At 41.7% G+C, this 20,249-nt stretch overlaps 1 protein-coding gene across 10 annotated transcripts in view; it reads left to right on the top strand.

Annotated features, from left to right (window-relative positions):
• LOC129170302 (ankyrin-1-like) overlaps positions 1–20,249 on the top strand; it is an 83,942-nt gene that overhangs the window by 48,234 nt on the left and 15,459 nt on the right. For 5 of the 10 annotated variants that reach the window (XM_054757699.1, XM_054757705.1, XM_054757700.1 and 2 more), the window contains 16 exons: positions 1,249–1,372; positions 1,815–1,878; positions 2,639–2,751; positions 6,314–6,538; positions 7,632–7,786; positions 7,984–8,195; positions 11,497–11,701; positions 11,849–11,945; positions 12,040–12,268; positions 12,346–12,474; positions 14,852–14,971; positions 15,768–15,852; positions 16,679–16,753; positions 17,944–18,075; positions 18,188–18,346; positions 19,789–19,860. In XM_054757699.1, the coding sequence (XP_054613674.1) occupies positions 1,249–1,372; positions 1,815–1,878; positions 2,639–2,751; positions 6,314–6,538; positions 7,632–7,786; positions 7,984–8,195; positions 11,497–11,701; positions 11,849–11,945; positions 12,040–12,268; positions 12,346–12,474; positions 14,852–14,971; positions 15,768–15,852; positions 16,679–16,753; positions 17,944–18,075; positions 18,188–18,346; positions 19,789–19,860 (2,196 nt within the window). The remainder of the gene's footprint in view (positions 1–1,248; positions 1,373–1,814; positions 1,879–2,638; positions 2,752–6,313; positions 6,539–7,631; positions 7,787–7,983; positions 8,196–11,496; positions 11,702–11,848; positions 11,946–12,039; positions 12,269–12,345; positions 12,475–14,851; positions 14,972–15,767; positions 15,853–16,678; positions 16,754–17,943; positions 18,076–18,187; positions 18,347–19,788; positions 19,861–20,249) is intronic. The other 5 variants (XM_054757707.1, XM_054757703.1, XM_054757708.1 and 2 more) reach the window with 3 other exon arrangements.

A 20,249-nucleotide genomic window follows, 5' to 3' on the forward strand; every position in this document is an offset into this window, starting at 1 on the left:
CAAGGCAACGCCATCAGTGGCTGCCGGCGTGGACAGTGCAGAGGTGTTGAAAAGAGGTGCTGAAACCCAAGAAGCCCGCTGAAATGTCAGTCTTCATTGACATGTCGCTAGTTCACATCACGTCATGCCGCAAGGAAAACAGGAGCCAAGCTCCACCACCGGCTGCCGGCACGTCACGTCATGCCGCCACATCCTGACACCGTAAGAGTAGCGCTGGACATTGGGTTGGCAGTTCTGGCTTTTAGCTCGATGGCTCATGCAGTGGACCCTGGTTCAAACCCTGGTAGAACGCGGGGCTGGTTGAACCCGGCAGGTTACACATACAAAACAATTGATGTGGTTGGGCACTTGGACACATTATTTGCATTAAAGATGCTAAAAGCAATGCTATCTGAGCAAAACATCCGCATCTTATCTTTGTGTTTTAGGTGACAAAGCAAATTACCGTAAATTCCGGATTGTAAGACGCTACTTTTTCACACGCTTTTTTTACACGCCTCTGCGTCTTAAACATTGATGCGGCTAATTTATGCTAAAAAAAGTACAGTTCCTATGATGCTTAGAGTGAAGAGTCAGGAAATAGTGAATTGGACTTGTGAAGTGGACGCTAATATCATGTTTTGAAGTCTTATACAACAATCGTGTTTTGATCTGACAAATCTTGAGTAAGTTGGATCAAGTGTAGAATTACTGTAATACATCTTCTGCTTGGACCACAGCAGTTGTTAAATACCAGTCGACAAAAAAGCATATCAAGTCTCATCATTGGAGCTAAAGAGTAACATTGGGAACATCTAGTGCACGTAGAATTGCAAGGTTTATTGTGCGTCTTTCTTTGTAAATATTCCATGTTTACAATGGACACCTGCGGCTTGTGGACAAATGTGACCTATATATGTAGGTGCACTTAATAGTCTGGAATTTATAGTAGTGTTATATCTAATAATATATGCCATTAATAATGAATAATTTTTTTAAATTATTATTTATGCCGGGGGTCAATAAAACGAGCTGCGGGACGAAAATGGCCCCCAAGCCACCCTTTGGACACCCTTGACTTAAACCAACAAAGAATTGAAAGAAATGATGCTATTGGATTTCAGATGCTTTTAAGAGAGTGTGGATGACTTTTTGGGAAGTGTTCGAAATAATTTGTATTATGATTTTGTCCTTCTGTCTTTTTTGTTGTCCCCGACTTGCTGCCTTTTTAAAAAAAAAAAAAAATCATGACCTATATTTTTCCCACAGGAGACGAGCTGCTTGGCATGGACGGAGCGCGCTATTTGAAGCTCGACGACTTCAAGGATCAAGACGATGACTTTCTCTCCCCGAAGAAGACTCTCCGAGATTTTGAGGGAGGTGTGGGAACCACGTAAGTCCACCACCTTGTTTGCACTCCGCACAGATCTGTCCTTCCTTACGTGTTAAACACGTGCCGGGGTGCCTCATTTTACGTAAGGGGGCGCATTCTCCGCTGCAAAAAGGATGCACATCACTGCTGTGAGGCATATAGCACGAAATCACTCTGAGGCAGGAGAGGGAAAAAAACACGCTTTTTGCCTCAATGGCTGACAGCAAAGGTGTAATGGTACAGCTGCTGCCTTTGAAGGCAGAGGAGGGCTTGATCCCAGCCCTGAACAGTTTTTTCTGTTAATTTTTTGTTTGATGATATTGAAATAATATTGAAATGGCCTAAATTAGATGATATTACATGAATATTTTTGTAATAAATATAGTTGTAAAGCTCAAAATGTTTCTATTAAATGAGATTAATTTATTACGTTTTTTTTGTCTCTTCATGTTCTCTCCCACAGGCCGTATTCTCCCGCCATTCCCAGGATCCCTTGTGTTTCGCCAGAGACCGTTCTTCTCGATCAGGTATGTTTCCTTCTATAAATGACTAATAATCATAGGCTGTGTTCCAAATGTAATACTTCCATCTATGGGTGTTTCAGAATATTTGACTGAATATTTGAGTACCGGTATTTGGATATTTTACTGTGTTTCACAGAAGACGTATACTTACACAAGACGGCGCCGTATACAGACAGCAAAGCCCAGTGTTTCCCCCAGATTTGCAGTTTTGTAGTTATTTTGCTAATATCGGGTCTGTTTGTGCGGAGCAGCTTTGGTTTAACATCTTACGCCCGACAATAGCGTTTAGACATTGGAATTTGCGGCTCCAAAGTTTTTATAACCGAGCTTCGACTCGTCTCTGAGATCTCCAGAGTACTGGAGTGTACACACACACACACACACACAGAAGTGCTCGCAGGCGGCATCGAGAATGTAAACAAAGGCACTGAGTAATCCGACGAGCTGGACTGCAACGTCATAATTTTCCCCGAAAATATGGCTATACAGCAACACTTAGTGTGAACGCACTTATGCACTCAAAATACTGAGTGTACATATGGAAGGGCGCCAATTGAGACACGGCCATATTCATTGTTTTTAATTGACCCCAAAACAGCTATTGTGTTACATTTATTGATATTTCCATTTTTTCATGTTAATTCGTTCCTATTACTTGAATGATTTTTTTATCTGCCACTACTCTCCTGCCCGCTTATCAGTCATAGTTACATTCTTCTGATTTTCACTGCCTATGCTGCTGTTCCGCCCTCTGTGACCGCAGCACACCCCCATCCCACTGCCAAAGGAGTATGACGAAGACTCTCTCATCCCGAGCAGTCCAGCGACAGAAACCTCAGACAACGTCAGCCCTGTGGCCAGCCCCATTCACACTGGGTGAGCTTGTTGCGCCTCTTTTTGTCCGTCATTTGCATCTAATACAGAGGTGTCCAAAGTGCAGCCCCGGGGGCCATTTGTGTCCCGCTGCTGTTTTTGTATTGGCCCGTGGCACATTCTAAAAATATAATTTAACAAGACAACTACAAAACAAAAACAGCAAAAATTGAAAAAATCTGCAGTAATTTTACAAGAATAAAGTCAAAATATTGAGAAAAACATTTAACAAGAGAAAGTTGTAATTTTACTGTGAATAACTTCACAATATAATAAGGAAATTGAAATATTAAACAAAAAGAAGGTTCTTTTTTGATTGACTGATTGATGTTGTTACGAGAATAAAGTCAAAAGTTTGGAATACAATTCTGATTTATAGTATAATAATAATATATAATAATAGTATTATATAATAATATATAATAATTATGAGAAGAAAATATGACATAGTCGTTTAAAAAAACAGCAGCAATCGAAAAATCAACTGTAATAATGAAGACAAAATATTACAAGAAAAAAGAGAAAAAAACTTAATAATAATTAAATTAATTCATAATTAAATAAGAATAAACTCATCAAATATTATGAGGAAAAATAATGTTATTTTAGTAGCATACAGTTGAAATGTGCAATGAAGAAAATATGAATATATGAAAATATGAAAGAAATATGTTATTTTTAAAAAGTTATAATATTATGGTAAACGAAAAAAACTAAATAAAATTGTAATTTTTTAGAAAATTAGGTGAGAGAAAAAATTATATTATGGGAATAAAGTCAAAATATCACAAAAAAATAACAGATTATTTAAGAAGAAATCATTAAGCAAATAAATAATAAATATAATAATAATAACAATTAAGTATTACTGCGATTGGTCCAGGGTGTACCCCGCCTGTCGCCCAAAGTCAGCTAGGATAGGCTCCAGCATGCCCCCGCGACCCTAATGAGGAGAAGTGGCGTAGAAAATGGATGGATAATTAAGTATTAAGAAAAAAAAATTGAAAATAAAAAAAACAAAACACAAAAATAGGGGAAAAAAAGAGCAGGACCGAAGTTGATGCTAATAATAGGCTTTTTCACCGATATCACAAAGCTGAGATGCAGTTTTAAAAAATATATATGTACAGCTTTTTAGCATATCTACATGTGTTGCTTTACAAAATATCCAAGTGGCCCTTGCATCCTTTCATTTTTCACTTTGTGGCCCTCGCTGAAAAAGGTTTGGATGCCCCTGATCTAAAGCTGGTTTTGAAGAGTTCAAGATTCAAGATTCAAGATTCAAGAGAGTTTTATTGTCATGTGCATGGTAAAACAGCAGTTATACCATGCAATGAAAATCTTATTCTGTTCATTCTCCCAAGAAAAGAAAGAAAACAAATGAAAGAATAAGAACATAAGAAACATAAACACATAAACATATATACCAATAAATTAAGCAACAACAACAGACGAGACATTAATACAAGTAAATAATACAAATAAATAAATAAATAAAGTGCTATGAGTGTGTGCGTGTGTTGCGTGCGGCGTGTGCGAGTGCTTCGTTGAGGAGCCTGATGGCCTGTGGGTAAAAACTGTTTGCCAGCCTTGTGGTCCTGGACTTCAAACTCCTGTAGCGTCTGCCTGACGGTAGGAGTGTGAATAGTGAGTGTTGTGGATGTGTGCTGTCCTTGATGAGGTTGTGTGTTCTTCGTAGGACTCTAGATTTATAAATGTCTTGCAGTGTGGGGAGGGCTGCCCCAACAATGTTCTGTGAGGTCTTGATCACCCGCTGGAGTGCCTTCCTATCACGTGTTGTACAGTTACCGTACCAAACAGTGATGGAGGCGGTAAGGACACTTTCGATAGTGCATCTGTAGAAGCAACTCAGGATTGTGGTGGACATGCCAAATTTCCTCAGTCTTCTCAGGAAGTACAGTCTCCTTTGGGACTTCTTCAGAATTTGTTGGGTGTTGTGAGACCAGGTGAGGTCCTCGCTGATGTGTGTGCCAAGGAACTTGAAGGTTTTCACCCTCTCCACCTCAGTCTCATCAATAAACAGGGGTCTATGCGGCTCCTTTTCCCTTGTTCTTGGGTCGATGATCATCTCTTTAGTCTTATCTGTATTGAGAAGGAGATTGTTATCACGACACCAAGCTATGAGGTCCGCCACCTCTCTTCTGTATGATGTTTCAACACCACCAGTGATCAGTCCGATGACTGTAGTGTCATCTGCAAATTTAATGATGCTGGTGTTGTTCTGGGAGGCCACGCAATCGTAGGTGAAGAGCGTGTAGAGGAGTGGACTCAGCACACACCCCTGTGGGGTCCCAGTGCTCACAATTCTTGAGCTGGATGTGCGGTTGTGGACTCTGACTGACTGGGGCCTGCCTGTGAGAAAGTTAAACACCCAGTTACAGAGGGAGGGAGACAGGCCAAGTGTGAGGAGCTTATCTGTGAGTTTGTGGGGGCTGACTGTATTGAATGCAGAGCTATAGTCTATAAATAGCATTCTGACGTATGTGTCCTGGCCCTGTAGGTGAGAAAGGGCTGTGTGGATGGCAGTGTTGACTGCATCATCCGTGGACCGGTTCTGGCGATATGCAAACTGTAGAGGGTCCACGGTTGCCGCCGGGATGCTCTTTTTGATGTGGGTCATGACTAATCTTTCAAAGCACTTCATAACAATAGGAGTGAGTGCTATAGGGCGATAGTCATTCAAGCAGGTCACGTTGCTCTTCTTGGGTACGGGCACTATGGTGGTGGACTTAAAGCAGGTCGGTACAGATGCTTGTGCAAGCGACAGGTTAAATATGTCAGCAAGCACATCAGCTAGCTCTGATGAGCAAACCCGAAGTGCACGTCCTGAGATGTTGTCTGGCCCTGCTGCTTTTCGTGGGTTTGTTTTGTTTAGAACCCTGCGCACATCAGCTGATGTCACCATGAGAGGTGAGTCCTGTGTGCTCCCCAGGTTCAGCCACCCTCTCTGCTCATCAGGAGTTTGGGTGTCAAAGCGGGCATAGAACTCGTTCAGCTCATCTGGAAGTGTGGTTTGGCTGGACGTGGCTACGCTACTCTGCTGTCGATAGTCTGTGATGTGCTGGAGCCCCGCCCACATGCGCCGAGGGTCTGAGGTGGAATAGTAGCCCTCCAGCTTCTGTCTGTACTGCCTCTTGGCCTCCCGTATGGACCTCCTCAGGTCATATCTGGCCTTTTTGTAGTCATCAGCGGTGTAGTGTAGTTGTAGTGTAGTGTGGTAATTGTGTCAACCGCTGTGAGTTAATCAGTCAATGACGTATGTCTACTACTACTACTTTTGTTTGGGTGGAAGCACAGCACACTGAGTCAGCATTAGTAGTAGAAGTGCTAATTAAGTGGTGAGTATAGTGGGAAAAGACTGATGTAATGAGGAGTCACGCTGAAGCACCCACACAGCATCCTTGGATGTGTTTTTAGTCTGTTATTTTAGGCACTCTCCTCATTGACCACGCTGCAGAACAAACAACACCAATATCACTTTTGCAAGCTTTTATGCATCAATGTGTCATTTTCTGAACTTGTCCACCTGCTGGCTCTCATGAAGCTTCCTGGTAAGCTTCATGGTGGACGCTCGTGGAGGCTCCATGCGAGGCAGCAGACATCACGGCCTGCGAGTGATCATCCCTCCTCGGACGTGCGCTGCGCCGACGCGCATCACCTGTCGTCTGGTCAAACCTCAGAAACTGACCACGCCCCCTCCTCTGGTGGAGGGGGAGGGCCTCGCCAGCCGCATCATCTCCCTAGGTCCATCCAGCATGCAGTTTCTCGGGTGAGTCCATCGTAGATGCTACTACAGTAGTACCTCGGTTTCTGTTACTAATTTGTTCCAAAAGATCTGACGAAAACCGAGACAGTTTTTCCTGTAGACAGTAATGTAAATCCAATTAATCTGTTCCAGACACCCAAAAATATTAACAAACCATACATTTTATAGAGAATAATTATAGTTTTACATGCAGAAAAGAATTACAACAATTAATTATAAATGACGTATGGATGGAACTGAGACAGGGTCTCACTGCTGCAACTCACCGAGTTGCATGATGGAATTCCGTCCACAATGAAGACTCCCAGGTCCATTATGACAGGACTGGGAGGTGTTTCATGCTCAGTTGGATCTATTGACCAAGGCAGAGGGGTGGTCTACAGATGAAACGACCCTCCTGTTATTATTCAACTTTCTTACTGATTTAAATTTGTATCTTTAAATCTGCAGCCTAATGTCTTTTCATTAAAGGAACTGTTTGCAACGGTCTGAAAAAACAAATTACCACCATTAGTGGTTTAAAAGAACATACTGAACAAAGTCATGTTTATATTTTTCACAATTACAATTAAAATTGAATCAAAATTGTCATTCGGCCCGTATTCATGGCTGTCACTAAGGGCACACACATACACATGCGTGCACATACACTAAAGCAGTCTCAGAGAAGCGATATTAACTTCATTTCATAGCCGCAGTTTGGGTTGTCGCTTGTCACTGAGGGTTGGTGGGCCCCGCAGCCAAACCAGTTGAGAACCACTGGCATAAATAACAGAGCCAAGACGCTGAATAGGCTAAATTACCATAACAACACAGCAACTCCGTCAAGCAAGTTACCGGTAAACAAGTTCACCAAACTCCCGATCTCATTCCACATCACTGAATCCACTGGTTTCGTCATCCTTCATCCACAAGCCTAGAGCGCTGTCTCGCAGCTGTCGACGGTAATGTTCCACTCCTTGGTACATGTCAGTCAGTATGAATTAACATTTAAAAACATGTTCAATTAAAAAAAGTGCGACTTAAAGTCCGGAAAAGACAGCACTGAATTAATATTTCTATGATGACGTCAATGATGATGATTCTTATTCTACAGGCCAGTTATAGTGGAGATCCCACACTTCGCCTCGCTAGCTCGGGGGGACCGAGAGCTTGTGGTCCTCCGCAGTGAGAACGGCTCGGTCTGGAAAGAACACCGGAATCGCTATGGCGACGAAGTGCTGGAAACTATTTTGAATGGCATGGATGAAGGTGAGTGCGATGAAACCGTCCATGGGACACCGAAAACGCGGTCTTAATTTTGATTTATGGGGCCACGTTCAAAGCAAGGACGCGGGAAGGGAATAGTTTTTTTTACGAGGTAATGTCACACAAGTGCGCCTTCTTTCACCTCGTTTTCTTTTCACCCGTTCATACTGTCTATCGATTGAATATCTTTGTCTCTGTAGAGCTAGAAAGTCAAGAGGAGTTAGAAAAGAAGAGAATCCGCCGGATCATCTCCACCGACTTCCCCCTGTACTTTGCCGTGGTTTCCCGAATTCAACAAGAGAGCGATCTGATTGGACCAGAGGGCGGGCGGCTGACCAGTAAACTCGTACCGCACGTTGAGGCCATCTTCCCAGAGACAGCTGTAACCAAAAGAGTGAGACTGGGCCTGCAGGTATGGAGAGTGTTGATAATGAAGACCAACTCGGACTCAGTCACTTGGCTTTGTTTTTCCATGATGGACACCCGATGATGACGTGTTCTGTTTAATCATTTCACTTACACGTGCTTTTGCTTTGTCTGTCACCAAACTGAAATTTGCTTTGTTTATGTTTTTTTGTCCTTTGATTCAGCCATTCTTCACTCCTCAGTTGCCTGATTTAAGTTGTGAGCCACACTGACCGAGCTGATACACTCATGTAAATTGCTTGCATGTGTGAGTATAGCTGGGATTTCGGTGTTACAGTCGTGTTACAGGAATGTATCTTGATATTTGTGTTGGTACTGCTTCCACTTAGAATATCTCACAAAAGCCAGTACACCCTTCATACATTTCAGCAACCATTCTAGTATATGTTGTCAAGGGACATAGGCTATAGAAATGAAACCCGACCATGATAAGTCAGTTAGGAGTAGGATTTCTTAATCATAAATTGAATATTTTAGTAGTTAGAGCATAGAATTACAACCTTCTAAATGCAGTTAGTAGAGCCTTCTAGACATGAAATAACAGCCCTATAGTCTGATTTACACTCATAAAATATACCCAAATATAGTAAATATATTTTACATATATTAGACATAATATAGTAGACATAATTACGGTCATTTAAGACATAAATAAGATTCATGCTCAGGTGTGTTGCTTTAATGTGTTCCGGTGCTAGGGGAGCTGAGTGTGGGCAGACAGGAAGTGATGTTAGGGGTTCAGAGTTGAATTTTGGCTCAGCGTGGGTTACGACTGCAACAGTAACCCGTGTTAGGGATTATTGTGACTGTTGTGAGATAATTCAAACCTGCTATAAAAGCCTGGTGCAGGTGTCTCACCGACCATTACAGCAACATTACTGACACCTAGTGACCAGTGTACAATACTACATATCATCACAACGTTTTTGAATGAATCTTCCAAATGCCTTGTATATGTATTTTAGTTAATTTATCAATTTTTCTGCTTAAAAATTCTTAATTTAGGCAAAAAATATGTAAAATTAGCGTAACTTAAATGTGAAACATCATGAAACCGCATGATTTATTAATTCATATATTTTTTATAAACTGAGTAAAGCCACGAGAATCGAAGTGGCGAAGGTTGACTGTAGTCCTTGTACAGCTTGAAAAGCAGCATTGATTTACAGACTTCAGATGTGTCCTGGAAAACCTGGAAGATGATTGTCCAATTTTCTAGTCAGTGAAAAAACATGGAAAATGAGGAAAAAAACGCAAAATATCCAAGAAACGGTGAAGTTATCCTGGAAAATGATGTATCCTCCCATTGTCTTGTGAATGCTTATCTTCTGGGCAACATTAAGGCACTGCACTTCTCTGCTTCTAGCCGGCACCACATGACGCTACCAGCCAATCGAATTTGCAATTTTGCAATCCAGTACAGTCATCCCTCGTGTATAGCGGTTAACTGACTCCAGACTCAACCGTGATAAGTGAATTTCCGCAAAGTAGGATTGAATATTAATAAATGGATTATATTCGTAGTTAGAGCATAGAATGCTTGTTTATAAGCTTCTAACTACAGGTTTTACCATTATTAGAGCCCTGTAGACATGAAATAACACCCCTATAGTCACCTTTATGCTTGTATTACCCAATATAGTAGACATAATAGTAGAAAATGAGCCATTTTAGACATAAATAAGATAAGATAGGCTCACACGTGCATAGACAGTGTACTTCCTGGTCGCTCTTGTCTCATCAATGTAAAGTTACTGACACCTAGAGGCCAGTGTAGAATACTACTCTACTGCCGCTGTTTGTGGTTAAGGAGAGACTCATGATGCACTTCCGTTGCTTTATTAACTAGCAGTGAACACATGCAGTGAACATTCACACAGGAGCTGCTGTCAGCCACTCTCTACACTGCTAACCTGCTGCTAGCACTCAGCAAACAGTCAACTCCAGCTAGCTGATATCACACATGTTACTTCCCAGGCCCCGCTTCTTAAAGGCACACAAGTCACAGATACTGTATTACACTTCACATGACGTGTTTTGAATTCCTTATAATTGTATTTTCATTCATTTAGCCATTTTTATTCTTGAACATGCTTAATTTAGGCCATGAATACGTGCAATTTGCTTATATATGCATTTTTTAAAAACTAACAATAGACCATATTCAACCATGAGACAGCGATCATTTATTATTTAATACGTTTCTGAAAAACCACAATAGAGTGAGGGCGCGATGTAGCGAGGGACAACTGTACTTCCAAATGACATTGTCTGCTAGATTTAGTGACTTTTCAGACCCTATTAAGGATGTACAATAGTACCTCGAGACAAAACAAGCAACTGTAAGTTAAAAAGTGGCGCTAGTACTGAGCCGGTGGCTGTTAGACGCCTTGTACTACTCCACCTTCCACTTAAGGATGTCCCACAGGTGCTTCATTGGCCTTGGGTGTGGAGAGAGACATACTTGGCCACTCCATCGCCTTCATCTTCACGGTGTGCTTGGGCTCCTTTTCATGCGGCCCAGTTTCCCAAGAATGCCACAGTACATGTTGGAATTCATGTTTCCTGGAATGAACAGGGGCCGCAAGGTGCTCTAGTGGTTAGCACGTTGGCCAACACAGTAACAGCTTGGAGATCGGGAAGACCTGGGTTCGATTCTCCCCTGGGCATTTCTGTGTGGAGTTTGCATGTTCTCCCCGTGTACGCGTGGGTTTTCTCCGGGTACTCCGGTTTCCTCCCACATTCCAAAAACATGCAGGTGAGGTTAATTGACGACTCTAAATTGCCCATAGGTATGAATATGAGTGTGAATGGTTGTTTGTCTATATGTGCCCTGCAATTGGCTGGCGACCAGTCCAGGGTGTACCCCGCCTGTCGCCCGAAGTCAGCTGGGATAGGCTCCAGCATGCCCCCGTGACCCTAATGAGGATGAAGCGGTATAGAAAATGGATGGAATGAACTGCAGCTCCCCAGTGCAGCAACATGTCTTGAGGCTACCATCACCACGGCAGGACACAATTATCATGGTACTCACTTCTGTTGTTGTGGTCTTTGGACAATAATGGTTGTGCGTTGACTTATTTTAAGTGGAAAGTCAACCTTTTCAAGCTGTACATTGAACTACTTCAAAGTATATCCAAGTTTCTTTTCTATAGATAAAAATGGTTACTGAAATGTGAGGGGTGGTTTACTTTGTATTTTTAGTTTTTCCAAGTATTCTGCACACTCGTGCTTCTGTCCAACAACCTTTCTTCTGCCTTTTCCGGCTCGTCCTCTCATCCTCTCAGGCCCAGCCCATCCCTGACGAGCTGCTGACTCGACAACTTGGCAACCAGGCGACCTTCAGCCCAGTGGTCACCATCGAACCACGCAGACGCAAATTTCACCGTCCAATCGGCCTCCGGATTCCACTTCCACCGTCCTGGCGAGAGAGTCCTCGCGATGCTGGGGAGGGTGACACCACCAGCCTGCGCCTCCTCTGCAGTGTCATTGGTAGTTGACCAAGCAACTTTCCTATTAGGGATGACATTGGAATGACGCAGTCTTTTCTTAGCTCTCGTAGTGGCTCATAAAGTGTGTTGTAAAGGTGTGATGAGGTTAACAGGGCATGAATGACACGGTGTGGTTGTCACCTTTCAGGTGGGACAGCACCTGCACAGTGGGAGGACATCACTGGAACCACCAAGCTGATGTATGCAAACAGCTGCGCCAACTTCACCACCAATGTTTCTGCAAGGTGAGCTCCATCATCGTCATCAGTACTGTATACTTTTAGGAAAAGCTGCTTCCTGGTTTCCCACAATGGACACTTACCATATCTGCTCCGACAGATTTTGGCTAGCCGATTGTCCCCGTACCGCAGAGGCTGTGACCTTTGCCAATCTGCTGTACCGTGAACTCATGGCAGTACCTTATATGGCTAAGTTTGTCATATTTGCAAAAATGAATGAAGCGCGGGAAGGACGGTTGCGTTGTTACTGCATGACCGATGACAAGATGGACAAGACGTTGGAGTTGCATGAAAACTTCACCGAGGTAGCAAGGAGTCGAGACATTGAGGTCGGGACAGAAATCATTCAACGAAATCAAGCTCACCTCTTCTCTACTAACAGTTTACCTTTCATTTTTATTTTTAGCTAATGGAGGGCATGCCGCTGCACCTGGAATGTTCTGGAAACCTGGTACCAATCAGGAAGGCCACGCAGCAGCCTCGCAGCTTCAGCTTCCAGGCCTTCAGAGATAACCGGCTGCCTGTTTCTGTCAAGGTCTGTCTCCGTGTTTCTCTGTCTGTACCCGTATTGCTGTATTGTGTGTTGATGTTGTACTGTGAGGTTCTCTGTTCACGTGCTGTTGTCCACCGAGTCCGTTCTCCTGCTGAGCACCTGCTAACCCCGCCAAAAAAACTCTTCTGGTGTTTGTGTGTGTTTGTGGGCTGTCAAACGTTGGGATCAAATTTACACAAGCCCTTTGTGTGTGTGTGTGTGTGTGTGTGTGTGTGTGTGTGTGTGTGTGTGTGTGTGCGTGTGTGTGTGTGCATGTGCGTGCGTGCGTGCGTGTGTGTGTGTGTGTGCGCGTGCGTGAATGTGTAAAAAAAATCTCTCTAAGGAAGATTTGTGGACGAGAATGATCATTGCGATTAAGGAGTCATTCATAATTTATCATGGATGATGATGCATTCAATCAATTACATTGTTAAGTCATTTAACAGCCATAATTGTAGCGTAATTCACTGTTGCCTGTGCAGCACACAAGTTCCAATTTTGTTTTGGGAGCATGTTCACATTTGCCCTGTTTATAGCTAGACAGCCCACTTAAGTATTGACAATTTCTAATGATATTTACTGTACAAAGCTATTTATTTATTTATTTTTAATATGCATTTTACCTTTTTTTGAAATACAAATCCTGTTTATCATAATGTTTATTCTTCAAAATGTTAGTGTTGCCGTCACTGTTGCCAACCTTTCAACAAGAAAAGTAGCGATTGGCTGTCCTAGAAGTCGCTCGATGACGTAATCGTGTTATTTGCATATGATTTGGAAAATGCTGCATGAATAAAGCGTTACCTCGTAGGAGAGACAAAAAAGTGGTGAGTGAAACACTTTAATTTCGTTTAGAATTACAAATAAACTTGGTTCTTGTTTTTTTAATTAAAAAAATAAAGTAACTTCAATATTTTATTTCAAAGTTCTCCCATCACACGTTGGCTACTGGGAACTCTTTTAAATTAGCACAATTGAACAGCGAATAACAGATTGTACTGTGTTTATTCAATGGCTGACATTAACATGACTGTGTGGCTCGTGAGTAGCACACTCTTCTGGTGAATATATGTAATAGCAACTGAGCTACATAATAAATATAGCAATACAGGATTATCAATTACTCGCATTTACACGAAGAATTGTAAAATAATTTCAATCACTCTTTAACTCTGTATTAATATAGGCAATGATGTGTAGCGTTCAAGGACGCCAAGTCATTTAATTGAAATTCACATGTGTTGTGTGTATTTTCTGGGGTTTACGAGCACGCTTCAAAGCAGCTAATTGGACTTCCGCATTAACAGTTACAAAGTGAGTGTTAAGAATATCCACTTGTTGTTTTTCTGTTTATTTAGGACACACATACAAGCGTAATAAAGACAATGTTCGCAATGTCCGTGAATGCATCTCGCGGAAGTCTAGTGACAATGAGGAAGTGTCCCTCCCATCACGAAGGGACTGGAGAGGTCGTTTCAGGTCAGATTAAAGTTATTAAAGATCGTCAGACTGTGTGTGACTCTCCGGGGGCGCTACACTGTGCCGCGTGCGTGCAATTACCGCCATTAAGGCGCTATTTTTGGCACCGTGGCGTCTATCCTGTTTCTTTCTTTCTTTTAATTATCACAAAAGTAGCTCTTTTCCAACTTTAATATTGTGTAATTTATCCTTTTTTAGCCTTAAGATTCATCTTGAGTTCTGTGTTATGCATATTACTGTACATGTGATTGTATAAAAGCGTCCCTTTGGCTATTGGCACTGTGTGTCTGTCACCGCTTTGTGGCTCTCTTCCTCATAGTATTTCTCTTAAACAGATCTGACCAAGATCTTTTGTAATCATATTAGTGTTTTTTCTTTTTTTTCCCATTTACTTTGATGCTTTTTCCATGTGTGTTCGTGTCAGTGTGACACTGTACTACTGTGCACCCACCAGATAAATAGTCGAAGCTGACTGTACCTTTCTGCCTGGCGACTCTCTTGTGAGAGCGTCTGCATGTCCCGTGACTCCCTCACGTTCCTTGCCAGCCTTGCAATCTTGCGGCCTTGCCTGTCTTGTTTGTGTCTGTCTCACTGTCTCTCTTTCTCTCTCTGGCGGTCACTCTCTCTGTCTGGTCTGACAGACGTCCAGGTAAAGTGCGCAGGTAAATCTCTCCCTCTCGCCTGCCTGTGGACTGCTTCCATCTTTGTTCCCCCTGCTTCTGGCCCCATGTTACTGCACCACATGCCTGCGACGTTGTGGTGGAATCTAATATTGGCTTTGATTTTGATTTTTTTTTCTTTTCCCCTTTCTCTTCTTATCTTTGACTTTCCCTATACCTTCTTCTTCTTTCTGCTCTCTTCTTTCTCTTTGCACTTCTTCCTCTCCTGTTTTATCTGTTAGGTCAGAGACAGTAACAAGGACGCCACTGGCTTTTTGTCCTTTCTGAGAAAGTGCACCAAATATGAGGATGCGCAGCATGTGCTCTGTAACCTCAACATCGCCATGCCACCGTGTGTCAAGGTAACATCTACTTTCATTAAATGTGCAGTGATCTCTTGTTCATCGGGTTCTTTTTTTCCCAGACCCTACCGTGATAAGTGAATTTCCACAAACCAGGATTCCTTATCTACAAATCTAATATTTTCAGAGTTTATGACCTTCTAAATGTGGTGTTTACCATTATTAGAGCCCTCTAGACATTAAATAACACCCCTATAGTCACCTTGACACTTGTATTAGCCAACATGGTAGACAGAATTAAAGAAAATACGACAATATAGACCAGGGGTTTCCAAAGTGCGGCACAGGTGCCATTTGGAGCCTGTTGCTGTTTTTTTATTGGCCCGCAGCTCATTCAAAAAATATAATTGAACAAGAAAACTTAAAAAAAAAAAAACAGCAAAAATCTGCAGTGCTTTTACAAGAATAAAGTTAAAACATGTAGACAAAAACGTTGTACTCTGATGAGAAAAAGTTGTAATATTATGAGGAAAAAAATAATGTCACATAAAAAAATATATGTCGTAACATTATGAAAAACTAACAAAACTAAGTTAAGTAATTTTTGGAAAATTAGGTTGTGGAAAAAGTTCTAATGTTACAAGAATAAGGTCAAAATATTCTGGGAATAAAGTCATAATTACGAGAAGAAAATGAGTAAGTCCATCATATTCGGCAAGTAATCTTCCTTCGTGCACAAAGCAAGATCCAAAGGCGTGCTTGCATGAAAACCCTGATCTCAAGCCGATGAGAAAGCTTTGGGATTAGAAGCCAAACCTCAAACGACTGACCATTTTGATGTTGTGTGTTTTCATAGGTCGTTGGAAGTGAAGAACGCAGGCGAACTTTAACCCCTCTGGCTCTGAGGGAGCGCTACAGTGCACTGAATGAGCCCAGTTTGGGTGAGTCCTTCACTGCCTGAAGCACAGCCCCGCTCCTAAAGTATCCACAGTGGAAACAGGCTCTGAATGTTGCACTGCCCCTTTACCCAAAGCCCTTTGCTTCCCACTTTCTCCTCTCTGTTTCGTCCCCTCTCTCATGTGCACGCATGGCACTGAGGCCGAGCCTTGGATGCAGTGCACTGCTGTTCAGTATGCCCCAACGTTCTCCGCAGTGCACTTCAAGGAAATTGAATTCAATTGAATGTGTGCCAAAAGATGCACATCTCTATAGGACCCAAAATGGCTCCACGGTACCTGGATGTTTTGCTTCTGTGGGTGCCCTGGAACAGATGAATGACTCCCGTGATATTGGTTTGCATGGCGCTGGGGTCTCCACTGCGATTTCCACTGGCATGGCAGCAGATACTCTTAGCATTAGCTTAGCATTGAGCTTAGCATTGGGAATGGGCAGGACCTCGCAGTGGAGCAAGACAGAGGAGCCCTGATGCCAGTCTCCTGTAATGATACCAAGATGGATGAGTAGAGGTGTTTTTGGGAGCAAGGTCTTTTCTGTCTACTCAGTACAAAGCGCAGATGCAATGCACTAATGATTACTGAATGCTACTCTGATTATTGGGACTGGCACCTGAATGCGCCCTAAATTCTACCCGTTCCGGCCCGTTTGATATCGAGGTTATTGCTTATCTCCTTCAACAGAACAGTGGTTGTGTTCAGGTAAGTACTGCTATCAACACTCAAGTCAGGTCATTTAGGAGCCCCAGCATGTTCAGTATGCGCCTCTTAAATGTCCTAAATTGCTGAACTGATTGGATTTTCATGTCTTCAGCTATAGTGAACGCAATGGAGAGGACTGAAATCAAAATAAACATCATATCGGAGCAACTGGGCTTAAGCTGGGCAGGTCAGTCTCCTAAAACAGTGATTCCCAACCATTGCGCCGTGGCACATGAGATATCATCAACTGCGGTACGGGAAGTGATCCAATTTCACTTCAGTGGTCTGAAAAGTACTCTTTATTTACAACAAATAATGTATCTGTTTGTCTTCTGCTAGATCAGGGGTGTCCAAAGTGCCGCCTGGGGGCCTGTCTTTATATTTATATTCCCGCACGTAATACAAGAGGTTAAATATAATTTAACAAGAAAACAAAAACAAAAAAAAGGAAAACTCAGCAGTATTCTTGTAATACTATGAGGGAAAAATAGTGTCGGTTTAGTAGCATAGACTTGAAATATTAAAAGTCGTAATATTAACAAAACAAAATTAAGTTGTAATTTTTGGAAAATCAGGTTAGTTATAATATTGTGGGAATAGCATAGAGTTGAAATATTCAAGAAAAAGTCATAAAACAAAATAAAGTTGTACATTTTGGAAAATTGGGATTGAAATAAAAAAAAAAATGCAGAAATGGGGAAAAAAAAGCTGTTGTAATTTTGTGAGAATAAAGTCATAATATTAAGAGAATAAAGTCCAAAAAATATATTTTTACGAGAATAAATATTTTACGAGAGGAAAAATAATGTTGTTTTAGTAGCATAGACTTGAAATATTAAAAGTCGTAATGTTATGAGAAACAAACAAAACAAAATAAAGTTGTAATTTTTGGAAAATTAGGTTAGGGAAAAACTTATAATATTGTGGGAATAAAGTCATAATATTATGAAAAGAAAATGTACAAAGATTATTAAAGAAGAAAGTTTAAAAAAGAGAACACATGGGGAAAAAAGAGCAAGGAGCTAAGTTGATACTAATAATAGGCTTCTTCAGCAATGAATGATAATTCACAAGCCTTTTTTATTTACCAATATCTCAAAGCTAAGGAACATTTTTTTCTTGAAATATAAATAACGTCTTAGCACATTTACATGTGTTGCTTTACAAAATATCCCTTGCAGTGTCCCTTCATCCTTTCATTTTTCACTATGTGGCTGTCGCTGGAAAAAGTTTTAAAGTTTGGACACCCCTGTACTAGAAGGTTTGGTGTTATGCCGTAAAATATATTGCATGTGTATGTGCCTTGGCTCAATAAAGGTCAGGAAGGACATTTTTTTGAAAATGGTTCTTTTTATTTATTGGCTGTTCTGTGGTCAGAGTTGGCAAGAGAGCTCCAGTTTGGCGTGGATGACATCAATAGGATCCGCGTGGAGAATCCCAACTCACTGCTGGACCAAAGCTCCACCTTACTCAATCTATGGGCCAGCAGAGAGGGCAAGAGAGCCAAGAGTATGTCCGCTTCTTGGAATACACACGCATCCACTCGCTGCGTGACACACAGATCGACTCACTCGTTTAACAGCTCTTCATTTATCGCAGCCGCATTTGATTTTCCCCTCAGTGGAGAGCCTGTACACTGCTTTGAAGAATATTGATCGTGCAGACATTGTGAGCTCTCTGGAGGGTCAGGCCACGCAACTGGCACCCGGGTCTTCAGAGGAGGGCGCCTGCCGACTGGGTGATCGCGACTCCGCCTTGCTGTCGCCCAGTGTCATCAATGGTACGACACACACACACACACACACACACACACACATACACATAACAGTCAGTGAAAAAACACCCATCAACTACTCCCTTTATTAAAATGCATTGGGCCGTTGATTTTCTACAGTTTTTATGTCAAATCTTTCAGAAAAAAATGACCTTTTTCTGCAAAAAGATGTTCAACCTCAAAAACAAAACGCAAAAACCTAAGAGAGCAAACTCCACTCAGGCTAAAATGTTAAAAAAAAAAAAAAAAAAAAAAAAAGTATACAAAAGGAGTGCTTTTTTAAAAAAAAAAAAAAAAAAAAAGTTAGCTAGATCTGTGTATTTATGTTTGTGCGTGTGCAGAATAAAACAAAAGGTGCTTTACCTAAACTGTTAAGAAAAGTCTAAAAGAAAAGGGACAAAGCCACACTGATGAAAATGTATAGCAATGCCTAATAGACTTTTTCAAGTAGATTTATTTTATCATAATGTTGTTGCATGCAGGCAGTAGAACTTTGGTTAGCGTTTTTTGCGGTTAACGTAAAAAATTCATGGCAAGATTTTTAAGGATGTCCTGATCCGATTAAAAAAAAATAGCCAAAAAAACCCTTTTCAGATTCTGTCGGCCTACATCTGAAGTCACCGAGCAGCAGCAGCAACGACCGGATAGAGCCCATGTGATCACAACAGCGTTTGCTAGCTCACGTACTAACAATGTAGCAAGGAGCAGGAGTAAAAAGACGAAGTTGAGTGCAAAACTTGTCATGCGCACGTTTCCCGTGGTGGCACTTCACGTTTAATACGACCTCCTCACGCATATGAAGCGGCAACACATGCAAAACGTCATTAGCTATAACAAAAAAGAGCCAGCCCCTGTCGGTGGCGAGTAATGTCGGGTTTTAATGCTTCATTGAGCACCTCAAACCTCGCTATTTTTTTTTTATTAGCAACCACTACATTGTGGATAAAAGTATACTCCAGATGCTTAAAGATGTAAATGGTTGAGTTTTTTTCTACCTACATACTGTTGCCTCGGTTTGCGTATATTTTCCGGTTAGCGTGCAAATTGGTGCGCATCTTGTACACTGCGGGAGTCCATGATTTGTGCGCCTTAATGCATAATGAATTATATAGATAAATGGACATTTACTCATTGTTTGAGCAATATGAAGTCAATAATGCAAAATAAGCAAAAGCCCAAAGCCCTACTATGTCCAAGAATATGTAAACAATATATTAATATAACAATATATTTGAACAACACAACAAAAAAAACACATATTTGTGAAAATAAACAATCACAAAAACTCAATCCAGTACTGATACTACCTTGGTATTGATAATATCGATATTTAGATCGATCCACCCTCTTTCGTAAGTCCAGTACCGGAAAAGGTGAGATGTGTTTTGTAACCCTTGCGGTGAGTGTGGGTAACAGGCCTTTTTACCTTGTCTCTGTTGCTCCACAAGAGGTCACGGACACAAGGCCATCGCGCCTGGTGCGCAAGCCGCAGGTTATTAGACCCCCGTTTATCAGGAGGGGTAAGTGGAAGCAGGTGGAAGTGGGGCTGCATGGTGGTCTGCTAATGACGCTCAGAGGATGCCGTTGAGGCCTGAGGAATGGTGTCATTCTCTGTAAGCAGCATGCAAAGTGTGACTTCCCCCCCTCCCCTCCGCCCCTCCTCCCCCGCCTCCGTGCACTCGTCACTGGAGCACAAGTCATTCTTTTTCACGCCTCATACATGATGCTAAAATGAGAAACAAAGGTAACCTCTTTTCCCCTTTGATTTACTCTTTTTTTATGTGATATATTTTAAAGGTAAAAACCAGCAGACACATTTTTGTTATACAGTGGTACCTCGGTTTTTGTTATTAATCCGGTCCAAAGGGTCTGCCCCATAGGAAGCAATGTAAATCCGTCACAGCAAACA

Source organism: Dunckerocampus dactyliophorus, chromosome 17, assembly GCF_027744805.1.
Source record: "Dunckerocampus dactyliophorus isolate RoL2022-P2 chromosome 17, RoL_Ddac_1.1, whole genome shotgun sequence".
Taxonomy (NCBI): Eukaryota; Metazoa; Chordata; class Actinopteri; order Syngnathiformes; family Syngnathidae; genus Dunckerocampus; species Dunckerocampus dactyliophorus.